At 42.4% G+C, this 12,986-nt stretch overlaps 1 protein-coding gene across 1 annotated transcript in view; it reads right to left on the reverse strand.

Annotated features, from left to right (window-relative positions):
- Nucleotides 1-2,996: 2,996 nt before the first annotated feature.
- LOC122797918 (neurotrophin receptor-interacting factor homolog) overlaps nt 2,997-12,986 on the reverse strand; it is a 116,933-nt gene continuing 106,943 nt past the window's right edge. The window contains exon 3 of the mRNA XM_044066437.1: nt 2,997-3,139. Within this exon, the coding sequence (XP_043922372.1) occupies nt 2,997-3,139 (143 nt within the window). The remainder of the gene's footprint in view (nt 3,140-12,986) is intronic.

The following is a 12,986-nucleotide window of genomic DNA, read 5'->3' on the forward strand; positions in this document are numbered from 1 at the left end:
ATTTGAGAAACAATCAAATCCTTATCAAGCTGTACCAAAAGCTCCAAAGAATGTACTTATCTGTCAGGTTTATATGGCTGCCTCCACGGGGGGCTGATCTGTGCAACACAGATGTCCCTATTGGTAGCAAGCACTTGTCATCCTATGTCACTTCAAACTTCTTTATTTATTCATGCACACAAAAGGAACACCCCCAAGCAATTATTTATCTAAACTTGTGCTTACTGCTGGTATCGTTGTCAGGAAGCTGACCAGTTAGTTATCTGACCTTGAACTACAAAATGAACTGGAACCTCACCTAAGTGTCATGTTTAATCATAGCCTTACCTCAGGCTTCATGCTCACTGAGTGGTGCACAGCTACAGTTATCCCACTGCACAAGGGGGGATCCACCTTGGATCCTGGGAGCTACCGCCCCATCAGTCTGATGAGCCTGATCTGCAAGGCCATGGAATGTATTATCATGGAACATATAAACAAAGAAATTGGCAACCTTCAAACACTGGACCCCACCCAGTTTGTGATCATGAAGGGCCAATCTCGTCTCCTGAACCTGATTGATTTGTACTAATCAGTCTCCAGAGCTGCAGACGAGAGTAAGGTGGTCCACACAGCCTGTCTGGACCTCGCCAAGGCCTTCGACACCATCCCCCACCCTGGAATCATAGATAAATTTACTAAGCTGGGCATTAATCCCTACATCACACGATGGGTTGCCAAATGGCTTACTGACAGAACCCACACTGTAAACGTAGTCGACTCCAAATCCAGCTCCAGACAAGTGACAAGTGGGGTACCTCAGGGTTCAGTCCTGGGACTGCTCTTGTTTGGCATCTACCTCTCTGAAGTACAGGCCAACACTAAGGGACTCTGGCTAACAAACTTTGCAGATGACTGCAAACTGGGAGCCATTATTGAATCCTCAAATGAATGGATATTCTACAAATTGGCCTTACAGAAACAGATGCTTGGTGCCAGAGCCATGGACTCAAGCTCAATGCCAAGAAATGTACAGTTATCCTCTTTGGGAAAAACATGTACCTTTGAATTACCACATAGTTGGCAGTACACTAAACACCAAAAGTATGATAAGAAACTTAAGGTACACAGGTGGACAGTGGTCTCACCTTCGATAATCACATTGCCACAACAGTCAGGAAATCCTTCTATGTGGCACACCTCATCACCAAGGGCTTTTCATCCAGAAAAAAGGAGGTCATTGTCCCACTGTACTCATCTCTCATTAGACCCATTATAGAGTACAACGCCCCATTTGGTATGTAGTTCTCAAGACATCTGAAACAACTGGAAAAGCCGCAGAAATACCTCACTAAAAGAATCACAAGTCTAAAGCAGATGGCCTATGCTGACCGTCTAAAAAAAACTTCAGCTATACTCTGTCACATATCGTCTACTCAGAGGCAATCTCTGCTTAACATACAAGGCCATGTCAAACCCAGAGCTGTTGGACATGCTGCAATTAAAGCAATCCCAATCCCTCAGAGCCACACACTCCAGGGATCTAAACCTTGTCATCACAATGAACAAAACATGCTGGACGAATAGGTTCCTGACCCAGAGACTCCCCAGACTCTGGAATAGACTGCCCATACATGTCAAGCACAGCACCTTTTTGGCCCTCTTCAAAAGGAACCTTGACGATTAGATGGGAGATAGGAAATTCACCCCGGAGATCATGTCAGTCACCCTGCTAGATAGGGTTCCAGGGAAGTAAATATTGTGGGAACAAATAGCCAGGGAACTGTTATGGCTAGGCTTGTATAGGCACTAGGGCCGATAGCCTAGTATCAACCTATGAACTTGCAATTACTGCTAACACTGCTGTCAGGAAACTTACCAGTTAATTATCTGACCCAGTACTTAATGCTGATACTACAGTCAGGAAGCTGACCAGTTAGTTATCTGACCTTGTACTTACTGCTGATACTACTGTCAGGAAACTGACCAGTTAATTATCTGACCTTGTACTTAATGCTTATACTACAGTCAGGAAGCTGACCAGTTAGTTATCTGACCTTGTACTTACTGCTGATACTACTGTCAGGAAACTGACCAGTTAATTATCTGACCTTGTACTTAATGCTGATACTACAGTCAGGAAGCTGACCAGTTAGTTATCTGACCTTGTACTTACTGCTGATACTACTGTCAGGAAACTGACCAGTTAATTATCTGACCTTGTACTTAATGCTGATACTACAGTCAGGAAGCTGACCAGTTAATTATCTGACCTTGTACTTACTGCTGATACTGCTGTCAGGAAGATGACCAGTTAATTATCTGACCTTTTACTCACTGCTAATACTATCAGGAAGCTGACCACTTAATTATCTGACCTTGCACTTATTGCTTATACTGCTGTCAGGAAGCTGACCAGTTAATTATCTGACCTTGTATTGACTGCTGATACAGCTGTCAGGAAGCTGACCAGTTAATTATCTGACCTTGTACTTACAGGTGACAGAGCTGTCAGGAAGCTGACCAGTTAATTATCTGACCTTGTACTGAATGCTGATGTCACTGTCAGGAATCTGACCAGTTAATTATCTGACCTTGTACTTACTGCTGATATCGCTGTCAGGAAGCTGATCAGTTAATTATCTGACCTTGTACTTACTGTTGATACAGCTGTCAGTAAGCTGACCAGTTAATTATCTGACCTTGTACTTACTGCTGATATCGCTGTCAGGAAGCTGACCAGTTAATTATCTGACCTTGTACTTACTGTTGATACAGCTGTCAGAAAGCTGACCAGTTAATTATCTGACCTTGTACTTACTGTTGATACAGCTGTCAGGAAGCTGACCAGTTAATTATCTGACCTTGTACTTACTGCTGATACAGCTGTCAGAAATCTGACCAGTTAATTATCTGACCTTGTACTTACTGCTAATACTGCTGCCAGGAAGCTGACCAGTTAATTATCTGAACTTGCACTTACTGCTGATGTCGCTGTCAGCAAGCTGGCCATTTAATTATCTGAACGTGTACTTACTGTAGATACCACTGTCAGGAAGCTGACTTTGTTGCACCACCATTCCTCCTTCACTGCCATCAGATGGGACTGTCTCATCTATATTAATAAGAAGCCAAAGACGTTCCGCTGGTATGTTGTACCCTGGAAATCAAAATCAGCAGAAACTACTGTTAAAAAAAAGTGTATCAGGAATATCTGTACTGTGCTTACAACAGCTTTAATCATTCATAGCTGATGGATAGTGATAATTCTGGAGTCAAATCACTACTGTACATGTTCTTGTACTGTTACGTCTTCAGTCTCTCTTGGCAGGAACAGCATTACAGTTCTCAAGAGAAGCATAGCCACATTGTTATTATACGTATGGAAGGTGTGTAGCACCAGGTGCTGTCTTGATGCAGAAGTTCAGAAGCCTTAAGTATAACCTATATGCATTCTTTACTTTATATTAATTAACCTGGAAAATTAAGAAATCTGTACAGCATTTTTCCAATTACAACCCTAGGCATAGGTTCATAGGTTGGTACTAGGCTATCAGCCCCAGGGCCTATACAAGCCTAACCATAACAATTCCCTGGCTATTTTTCCCCACAGTATTTACTTCCCTAGGCAGAAGTAAATGCAAATTAAATGACAACCAGAACACTGGGAAGACATGACAAAAACTTCAACACAGTAACATAACAACAGAACAATGTTCACCAAACTATGCTAAATAAACAAATGTATAATAGATATATCTTCAGCAAATATTTAGACAGGGCTATAGCTCTTACCATTTAACTGTTCAAATTCAGTCATCCATCGTCAATTATACAGAATACACAGAATTACTTTAGAACAATATACGAGTTTCTTACATGGTACTGGACTATATAACATGAATACTCATCTAATTTAGTAAGATATGCAAGTAATTTGACAATTAATTGAGGGACATCTGCATTAGTCCTGAAACTGGCAGAAACTGCCATCAAAATGCAGATGATGGAGTACAGAAGGAAATGTGATGGAGACTAGTTTTGGTTTGGGGGAATATTTATGAGAAACACAAAGTCAAATGTGCCTACAGAATGAAATGATCGAGTCTTCTTATGCTGAACTTTGTGAACAAGTGACAGGCATGTGTTACAAGTGGTCAATCTGTATACTAAAGACCACAAGACAGTGTGTGCACATAACTCAGAGGGTGCCTTTTCAACCCTTACTGCATAAATTCTAGGGCTGTTCAGATTCTTCTTCTTCTTTTGTCTTTTCCCGGTTAGGGGTCACCACAGCAGATCACCTGTCCGCTCATGATTGGCAGTGGAGTTTTACAGTGTCAAGTTGCCAGCCAGGGGCCCAACCTTCTACAGACGGCACATACACGCACACACTCCTAGGGCCAATTTAGAGTTTCCAATCCACCTACAGCATGTCTTTGGGATGTGGGAGGAAACTGGAGCACCCGAAGGAAACCCACGCGACCACAGGGAAGACATGCAGACTCTTCACAGAAGACACCCCAGCCAAGGATGAAACCAGAGAACCTCTTGCTGTGAGGTGGCAACGCTAACTGCTGCACCACCATGGCCACCCTAGATAATGTGCCTACAGAATGAAATGATGGAGTCTCCTTATGCTGAACTTTGTGCACAAGTGATAAGCATGTGTTACAAGTGGTCAATCTGTGTACTAAAGACCACAAGACAGTGTGTGCACATAACTCAGAGGGTGCCTGCTCAACCCTTACTGCATAAAATCTAGGGCTCTTCAGATAGATAAAGAAAAAAAACACAGCAGTTTAGCTCATGAAGACAAAAGTCCCAGTAGGTCATCAGTGCATATAAGTTGGCTACAAACAAAAACTACATGCATACATATAGGTTCATAGGTTCATAGGTTCATACTAGGCTATCTGCCCTAGGGCATTTATAAGCCTAGCCAGAGTGTGTGTGGCTTTCACCACCCCTTAGGATGAGAATACTATACCCATTAGTTTGCTGTGCCTCTGTCCAGCAGTGACACAGAGATGATTCCCGGGGTAAACCTACGATCTCCCATCCACTCGTCAAGATTTCTCTTGAACAGAGTCAGTGAGGGGCTCTGCCTCACATGGACTGGGATTCTGTTCCATAGTGTAGGGAGATGTCTCTGGGAGATGAATCTATCCCTCCAGCACGTCCTATTTATATCTGTGTTGAGGTTTAAGTCTCTTGCTCTCGTGGCTCTGGTGGATTTGGATTTTTTGAGGTGGAGCATGTCCATTAATTCTGGGTTGGACATGGCCTTGTATGTCAGGCACAGATCACCTGTGAGCAGACGGTATGCGACTGAATAGAGCTGGAATTTCTTCAGTCGGGCAGCGTATGACATATGTTTGAGCCCCTTTATCCTTTTGGTGAGGAACTTTTGGGGTCTTTCCAACTGCTGCAGGTGTCGGGTAAGGTACATTCCGAATGGGGCGTTGTACTCAATCATTGGTCTGATAAGTGAAGGGTACAGGGGTACAATGACCTCTCCTGATCTGGATGTGAATCCCTTCATGATCAGGTGGGCAATGTAGAAGGTCTTCCTAACCACTTTGGCAATGTGAGTGTCAAAAGAGAGGTTACTGTCAACTTGGGTCCCCAGGTCCCTGATAACTTCTTCCGTGTTTAATGGATTACCACCTATGTGGTAATTAGGGGTTACCTTGTTTTTCCCAAAGGGTATGACTATACATTTTGGCATTTAGCTTAAGGCCATGGCTCTGGCACCAGTTATCCATTTCTATGAGACCTCTCTGGAGGATGTCTGTGTCTGATGGAGTGTCAATTATGGTGCCCAGTTTGCAGTCATCTGCAAATTTTGTCAGCCACAATCCCCTATGTTTGCCTGCACTTCAGAAAAATAAATGCCGAACAAGAGGGGTCCAGGACTGAGCCCTGTGGGACACCGCCAGACCGGCTTAGAGTCTGACATGGCACCAGCAACTCTAACCCTGTTTGTTCTGTCCTTGAGCCAGTTTGCAACCCATCTTGTGACATATGGGTTTACATCTAAGCTGGTGAGCTTTTCTATGATGCCCGAGTGGGGTATTGTGTCAAACGCTTTGCTAGGTCAAGGTAGGCTGTGTGAACTGCTTACCTCATCAATGGCCTTAGTGACTGTTTCAAAAGTCGACCAAGTTCAAGAGGCAGGATCTGCCCTTGACAAAGACAAATTGGGTAGGATCCAGTGTCTGTAGGTCCCCAATGTCTTTATTTATGAGTTCCATTATGATCCTCTCCATAGCTTTGCAGACAAGGCTCATCAAGCTTATGGGGCGGTAATTTCAGGGTCCGAGAAGCACCGCCTTTGTGGAGTGGGACCACAGTTGCTGCACGCCATTCTTTGGGCACGATCCTGTAGTAAGGCTAAGATTAAACAGCAGCCTTATGTGTGGGTTTAGTTCCTCATTGAGTTTGTGTAGCACACAGCCGGGGACACCGTCCAGTCCCATTGATGCTGTGTTTTTTGCTTTAGAGAGAGCAGCTCTCACCTGGGCATCTGAGATGTTTGGGAGGCTAGACTCTGGTGGGATACATATTTCTCCTTTTGGGGGGGAGGGAGGGGAGAAATTTGCACTGAACCTGTCTGCCAGTATGTTGGCAATGTCTGTGGGTTCAGTGATTTTTGTATCATTTTGGACTAATTCTGAGCATATCTGCGAGTTTCCACCCAGGTTTCTAACATAGCTAAAGAAGGCCTTTTGTGTCATTAGCGATTTTTCTCTCAAAGTTGGCCTTGGATGATTTTATGAGTGATCGTAGTTTTTTGCTAGTATTGATCAGAGATGGCTTCCCTTTTAGGGATTTTGCTCTGTCATGTAGTAGCTTTCTCCTCTTGTTGTAGAGCTTGTTTATGGCTGGGGTCCACCAGACCGGGCGCCTGCCTTTTGTGGAAAGGGTCTTGATTTTATTAGGGATTGCTTGATCCATACATTCCTGGAGGTGCTCAGAGAAGGCATTTGTAAGGGTTTCAGCAGTGTGGGTTGTGGTTTCCACTGGCTCGGGGCCTTGAAGGATACCACTCCAGTCTTAAGAAGTGTGAAGTTTGCTTTGAGAAGTTCTTCACTGTGGTCTTTTTTGCTGGGGTTGGGGGCGGGATGTGGATCTCCAGTGAGATTAATTTATGGTCTGATCTCACAAATGAGGGATATACTTCCGGTGTGGAGCATTTTGTCCCCATGTTTGTGATGATCAGGTCTAGTATATTTTCTCCTCTTGTGGGAATGGTGACTAGTTGTTCCATAGCATTTGAATTTATGAACTCCAGGAACCTTTGGGCTAGGGTGTTGGGGCTTGAGTAATGTTCCCAGTCTATGTTTAGGTAGTTGAAGTCACCCAATATGATGGTGTTTGGAGAGACATTTATACTCTCCAGTGTCTTCAGGAAGGCTGTGTGGGTTTCCTGAGTTTGAGAGGGTGGTCTGTAGCATGCTACAAACTGTAGGGCAGTTTTACCTATGGTTAATTGCACCTGGATGGTCTCCGATGCTTCGTGCATTGCCACTAACCTGGAGGTGTGGGTATCCTTTATGAATATGGATACTCCCCCTCCTTTTGTGGTTCGGTCCGGATTTTGGGGCCGGAACACATGATATGAGGTATAACCTGATAGTGCTGGGGTGCTCTCAGGAGCCTTGAACCAGGTTTCAGTCACAGCACAGACATCAATGTTCTCCATACTGAGGAGGGCTTCGAGGGTGTACATCTTGAGGTTTAGACTTCTGGCATTGAGCAGTATTACCCTTAGTTTTTCTCCATTTTTGTTTTGTAGGGCGGTAGGTTTATCATTTGAGCCTTGCCTAAAAAAGGCACTATGGGGGTGGCAAGAGCCTTTGCCATTATCCGGAAGCCCAGGGATGACAGGTGCAAGCCGTCCCTTGTGAAGCAGCGTGGCTTGTCAAGCATGTCATCCCAGGCAGACAGACATTGGACCCCCTTAGAATGACACCAGTAATTAAGCCAATTATTAAAGCTGATCATTTTGTCTCTGTATTGTGGCATCATTCTTGGTGAGGGTAGGATACTGCTCAGGGTCAGGGTCATACCAGCCTGGGCTACATAATCTGAGAGCTCCTCTATGTCTCTTTTCATGTAGTCCAGGGAGGTACATCTCAGGTTGTTCACACCGGCATGGACAATGACTGAGTCATACTTGTACTTGCTGTGGAGTGACCTGAGTGCTTGTGTTATGTGGCGGATTCTAGTGCCTGACAGGCAGCTTACTGTGATCTTTTCCTTGTTCAGTCTGGTGAGTGGGACGTCAGTGTGTCTGACTATGGAGTCACCTATAACAAGTGTGTCTGGCATTGTGTTTGGCCTTAAGGGCTGTGACTGTTTAGCACACTGACTTTGAGAACTATGTGTTGCATGTCTTATGTCTTGAGGTGGCAGTTGCTTGGGTGTCTGCTTTGGAGGCCTCTGTAGTTTTGGTAGATTTTTGATCAGTGCCTCCGAGTATGTCTTTGTGTGTTTATGTGTTTGTTTTGCAGTTGTGATAGTTCTATGTGAAACTGGGTTTATGGTGTGTGTGGTTTCCTTCTCCTCCTGTCTGGTCTTGCCAGTCCTGAGTTGAGAGAGCTCAGCCTCCAGTTTGGCTATATAGTTGCATCTCTCACATGTATTTGTGTTTTGTGGGAGAAGGAGTGGGTTGTCTGTGTACATGAGGCAATTGTAACATTGCCTCAAGATGCCCAGATTCACCAGCTGAACAGGAGAGGACGCTAGCAACTGACCCTTCGACATGCTAGAAAAAGTGAAAAAGTTTGCTGTGTAACTGAGTCAGAAGGGACCTATAGGGAAATGGGTACTCAAGGGGATTCTAGGCTAATGTAGTACTTTGTTTAGTATATAAGTACTTTACCTATATAAAAATGCTTTAGGAGCAAGTGCTGAGCTTTTGAGATAGAGAATAGACTGTTTAGATTGCAAGTAGAGAAGTTCTAAGGGAAAAATTGAAGAGCAGACTTTACGGAGCCAGAAATAGTTTAACCTTGTTTAACTGGCGCTGCCCGATGGTGCTCTATGGGCAACTCCATGCTAAATCACGCAAAAGCGCGCTAAAGCGGGCTTTATAGCAGGGGGTTGAAAATATGTACAAACAAACAAATAAAGTATCCCACATTTCATCAGCTTAAAAGAATATACCACCCCTATGACTTTAAAAATAACTTGTTTATGCTGTGGTATGCCTCCACAAGTCAGTAAGCCTTCTCTAAGGATCAATTCAAATGAGATGTGAACTGAAGAACTGAATAAAGTCCTGCCATCAGTGTTATAGCTACTGAGATGTGACGTGTCACAGTGATGTGAAACGAAGCACTGAGCCAAGGCATATCCCAGTGATAAAGCTACTGAGGTGTGAAATGTCACAGTGATGTGAACTGAATTACTGAGCTATGTCAGAAGTGATGTAGCTACTGAGGTGTAAAATGTCACAGTGATGTGAACTGAAGCACTGAGCTGAGTTATGTCAGACGTGATACAGCTACTGAGGTGTGAAATGTCACAGTGATGTGAACTGAATTACTGAGCTATGTCAGAAGTGATGTAGCTACTGAGGTGTAAAATGTCACAGTGATGTGAACTGAAGCACTGAGCTGAGTTATGTCAGACGTGATACAGCTACTGAGGTGTGAAATGTCACAGTGATGCGAACTGAATTACTGAGCTGAGTTATGTCACCAGTGATACAGCTGCCGAGGTGTGAAATGTCACTGTGATGTGAACTGGAGCACTGAGTTAAGTTATTTCACCAGTGATACAGCTACAGAGGTGTGAAACGTCACAGTGATGTGAACTGAATTACTGAGCTGAGTTATGTCAGAAGTGATACAGCTAGTGAGATGTGAAATATCACAGGGATGTGACCTGTGGAATTAAGCAAAGTTATGTCACCAGTGATAGAGCTACTGAGGTGTGAAATGACACAGTGATGTGAACTGAATTACTTAGCTGAGTTATGTCACCAGAGATATAGCTACAGAGGTGTGAAATGTCACAGTGATGTGAACTGAATTACTGAGCTGACTCATGTCACCAGTGATACAGCTACAGAGGTGTGAAATATCACAGGGATGTGACCTGAAGCACCAAGCTAAGTCATGTCACCAGTGATACAGCTGCCAAGATGTGAAATGTCACAGTGATGTGAACTGAAGCAATGAGCTAAGTTATGTCACCAGTGATACAGCTACTGAGGTGTGAAATGTCACAGTGATGTGAACTGAATTACTGAGCTGAGTTATGTCACCAGTGATAGAGCTACTGAGGTGTAAAATGTCACAGTTATGTGAACTGAAGAACTGAGCTAAGTCAACAACGATACAGCTACTGAGGTGTGAAATATCTGAGGTGGTCATCTGTCTGGCTGAGTAACATGTGAAATGTCTTTACACATGTTAAGTTGAAATTAAATGCAGCTGAAAAAAGCAACACCTTGCTTTAACAGCTAAACTGAATGGAAATTTACCAACTTTAATATGGAAAATAAAAATCACCTTCTCCTAACTACACTTTACCCCTTATTTTCCCTCTCCATCCCTCTATCTGCCCCTCTTTTATGCTAACTGCAGTTTATTCTCATTATCAATCACCCCTCACTCTACTCATTTTACACCCTATTCCTTCTTCCGCTCACTTATCCCAGCTACCCTCTTCCACTCTCTCTCCTTCTTTTTTCATTCTTCTCATGTTATCCATCTTTATAACTCTCTCAAACTCTCTCATGAATTCCCTCTTCTCTCTTATGACTTTATTTTCCTGTCAGACCTAAATTATGTATTATCCTAGCACATCATACAGCTACTGTACACATCAAACAATCCTATACTGTGTATACTTTATCCCTAGACAATATTTAAACTGAATTATTTCTTATCCCCTGATTACTGTAGATACCAAAGCTGTGTTCCTATGTCGTACCGTTTATTTTTAAACCAATATTAAATTGCACTGATATCTACTCATGGATATGTCTTTGCCATTATTACTTAGTGTTCTAAATTCTAAATTCATTCTAAAGACATGCATCTGGAGCGTTTCTCCCTTGGCCTCTGCTGAAAATAGTCTCTGTCTTAGTCGGACTTTCCTGGTCAACAAATATTAAATAAATAAATAAATAAAAATTGTGTTTGGAGCTCTTCTCCCTGATCCTCCACTGAAAATGGGCAACAACCTAGCCAAAGTTTCCCAGTAAACAAGTGTCAAATACACAAAAAATAAATAAATAAATAAAAGAAAAGAAAAAATTCCTTAACAAAAGTATCCAATTTAGTGTACGGTGGTACATTTCAAAAGCACCTTTCAGCAACTGAGTCATTCATAGCATCACATAGAGAACAGTCTCATGGTAGAGAAGGTTTTAACAGGTTAAAGATCAGGGCCAGCTGAAGGTTTACACCATTAAGGAAAGTAATATCCCCTGTAAAAGCAACAAGAGTAAAGTTTAGTGAGGTACTGACAAATATGCCTTTGACATTAGAACAGCAGACTCATGGGTAGAGCACACCAGACCATACGCAGACTTCACCAATGTCATTGGTGAATGTCTGAAGTACACTTCTGAATATCCTTGTGACAAAGGGAGATACTGCTAGCACAGCTATCTGGAAGTTTCTAAATAATTATATGTCACTGGTGAATATTGAAATGATTGGTGTAAGAAGCTTGTGTTACAAATGTATTATAACTGTATGTCATGTGTATATCAAACTGGACGTGTGTTAAAAAATGTATTTTATAAAGTGTTTGTACTTAAAATGTAACCACAGTGTGCCCTACTGGAAAAGCACAGAAATGTACATGCACTACTGTAACTGTAACTGTTTAAATGTATATATTTTAACAGTGGAAACTGGACTACAGGAAGTTAACTTCAGAAAAATAGCTGAAATTAAATTACTTTGTAGTCTATGCAATAAAGAGGCTATCTTTCAGTTTTCAGTGCAGCTAGAGACAGAAAGCCTATGCTAGGAAACATTAAGCATTGCTTTAGGGTAATCTAATTATTAGTCATGAAAGCATGAAGGAATGTAATTGTTTTTTGACTTCCAGCATCTTCCAAAGATCTGAGAAAAAAAGCCCTTGTCTGTATGTTTTTATAGATAGATTCCAAATGCTGACAGCTTCTAGCAATGGACGTTTAGCTTGGGAACTAAAGTCAGTTGACAAGAAGTGATGTCATTCTGCAAGCATCTCAGGAGTAATAGTTTAGATATTATTTTGAGAAGTCTCTAAGTGAGACAGTGCATTATGTACTCTGTCTTGGACATGACAACATCAAGGAAAACCATTCTCCACACATCTGCCTTGTTCTAATAAGTTAGTAGGGAATATTATAATTCTCTTAGATAAGATAGGAATAGAGTGAATCCTAGTTTAGATGATTTCCTTTATTTATTTGAGACTGTCCTGCAATGTTGTTTAAATATTTTCCATGGTTTTGAACTCGGATGTCACTCTGAATATACATTTACTTTCATCTTGTTCTTTTATTATTTATTATTTAATATATTTAAACCTTTCAATTGTGGCTGATCTGTCTAAGAAATAAGTTTTGACAGTACTTGCAAATTTATTTGGTGACACTGTGTGGGCCACTCCTAATAGCCTTCCTCTTGCTCAAACTACCATTTGTGTTAATAATAATATTACATTCAGTATATTGGGTACCCTTGTAAGGGCCTTAAAGTAGCTGATAAGGAGCTGGCTGGTGGCAATGATAACTACCTTATAGCCTGGGCAGAAGGGGACATAGCTAGTAAACATGTGTGTATGTGTGTGTGTGAGTGTGTGTGTGTGTGTGTGTGTGTGTGTGTATCAAACCACAAAGAGTGCATGTGTCAGCTACATGGGGAGGGACACAAAGCACTGGTTGGACAGAGAGGGTGCTGGAAGTCTTGGCTTGGCCACTCAACTGAGATCTCAACTCTATAGCTGTGCCAGTGGGGAGTCTTACTGAGGATGTGGAGAAAGAGGGA

This window comes from Protopterus annectens, chromosome 3.part1 (genome assembly GCF_019279795.1).
Source record: "Protopterus annectens isolate FY-2018-M chromosome 3.part1, PAN1.0, whole genome shotgun sequence".
NCBI classification, from domain to species: Eukaryota; Metazoa; Chordata; order Ceratodontiformes; family Protopteridae; genus Protopterus; species Protopterus annectens.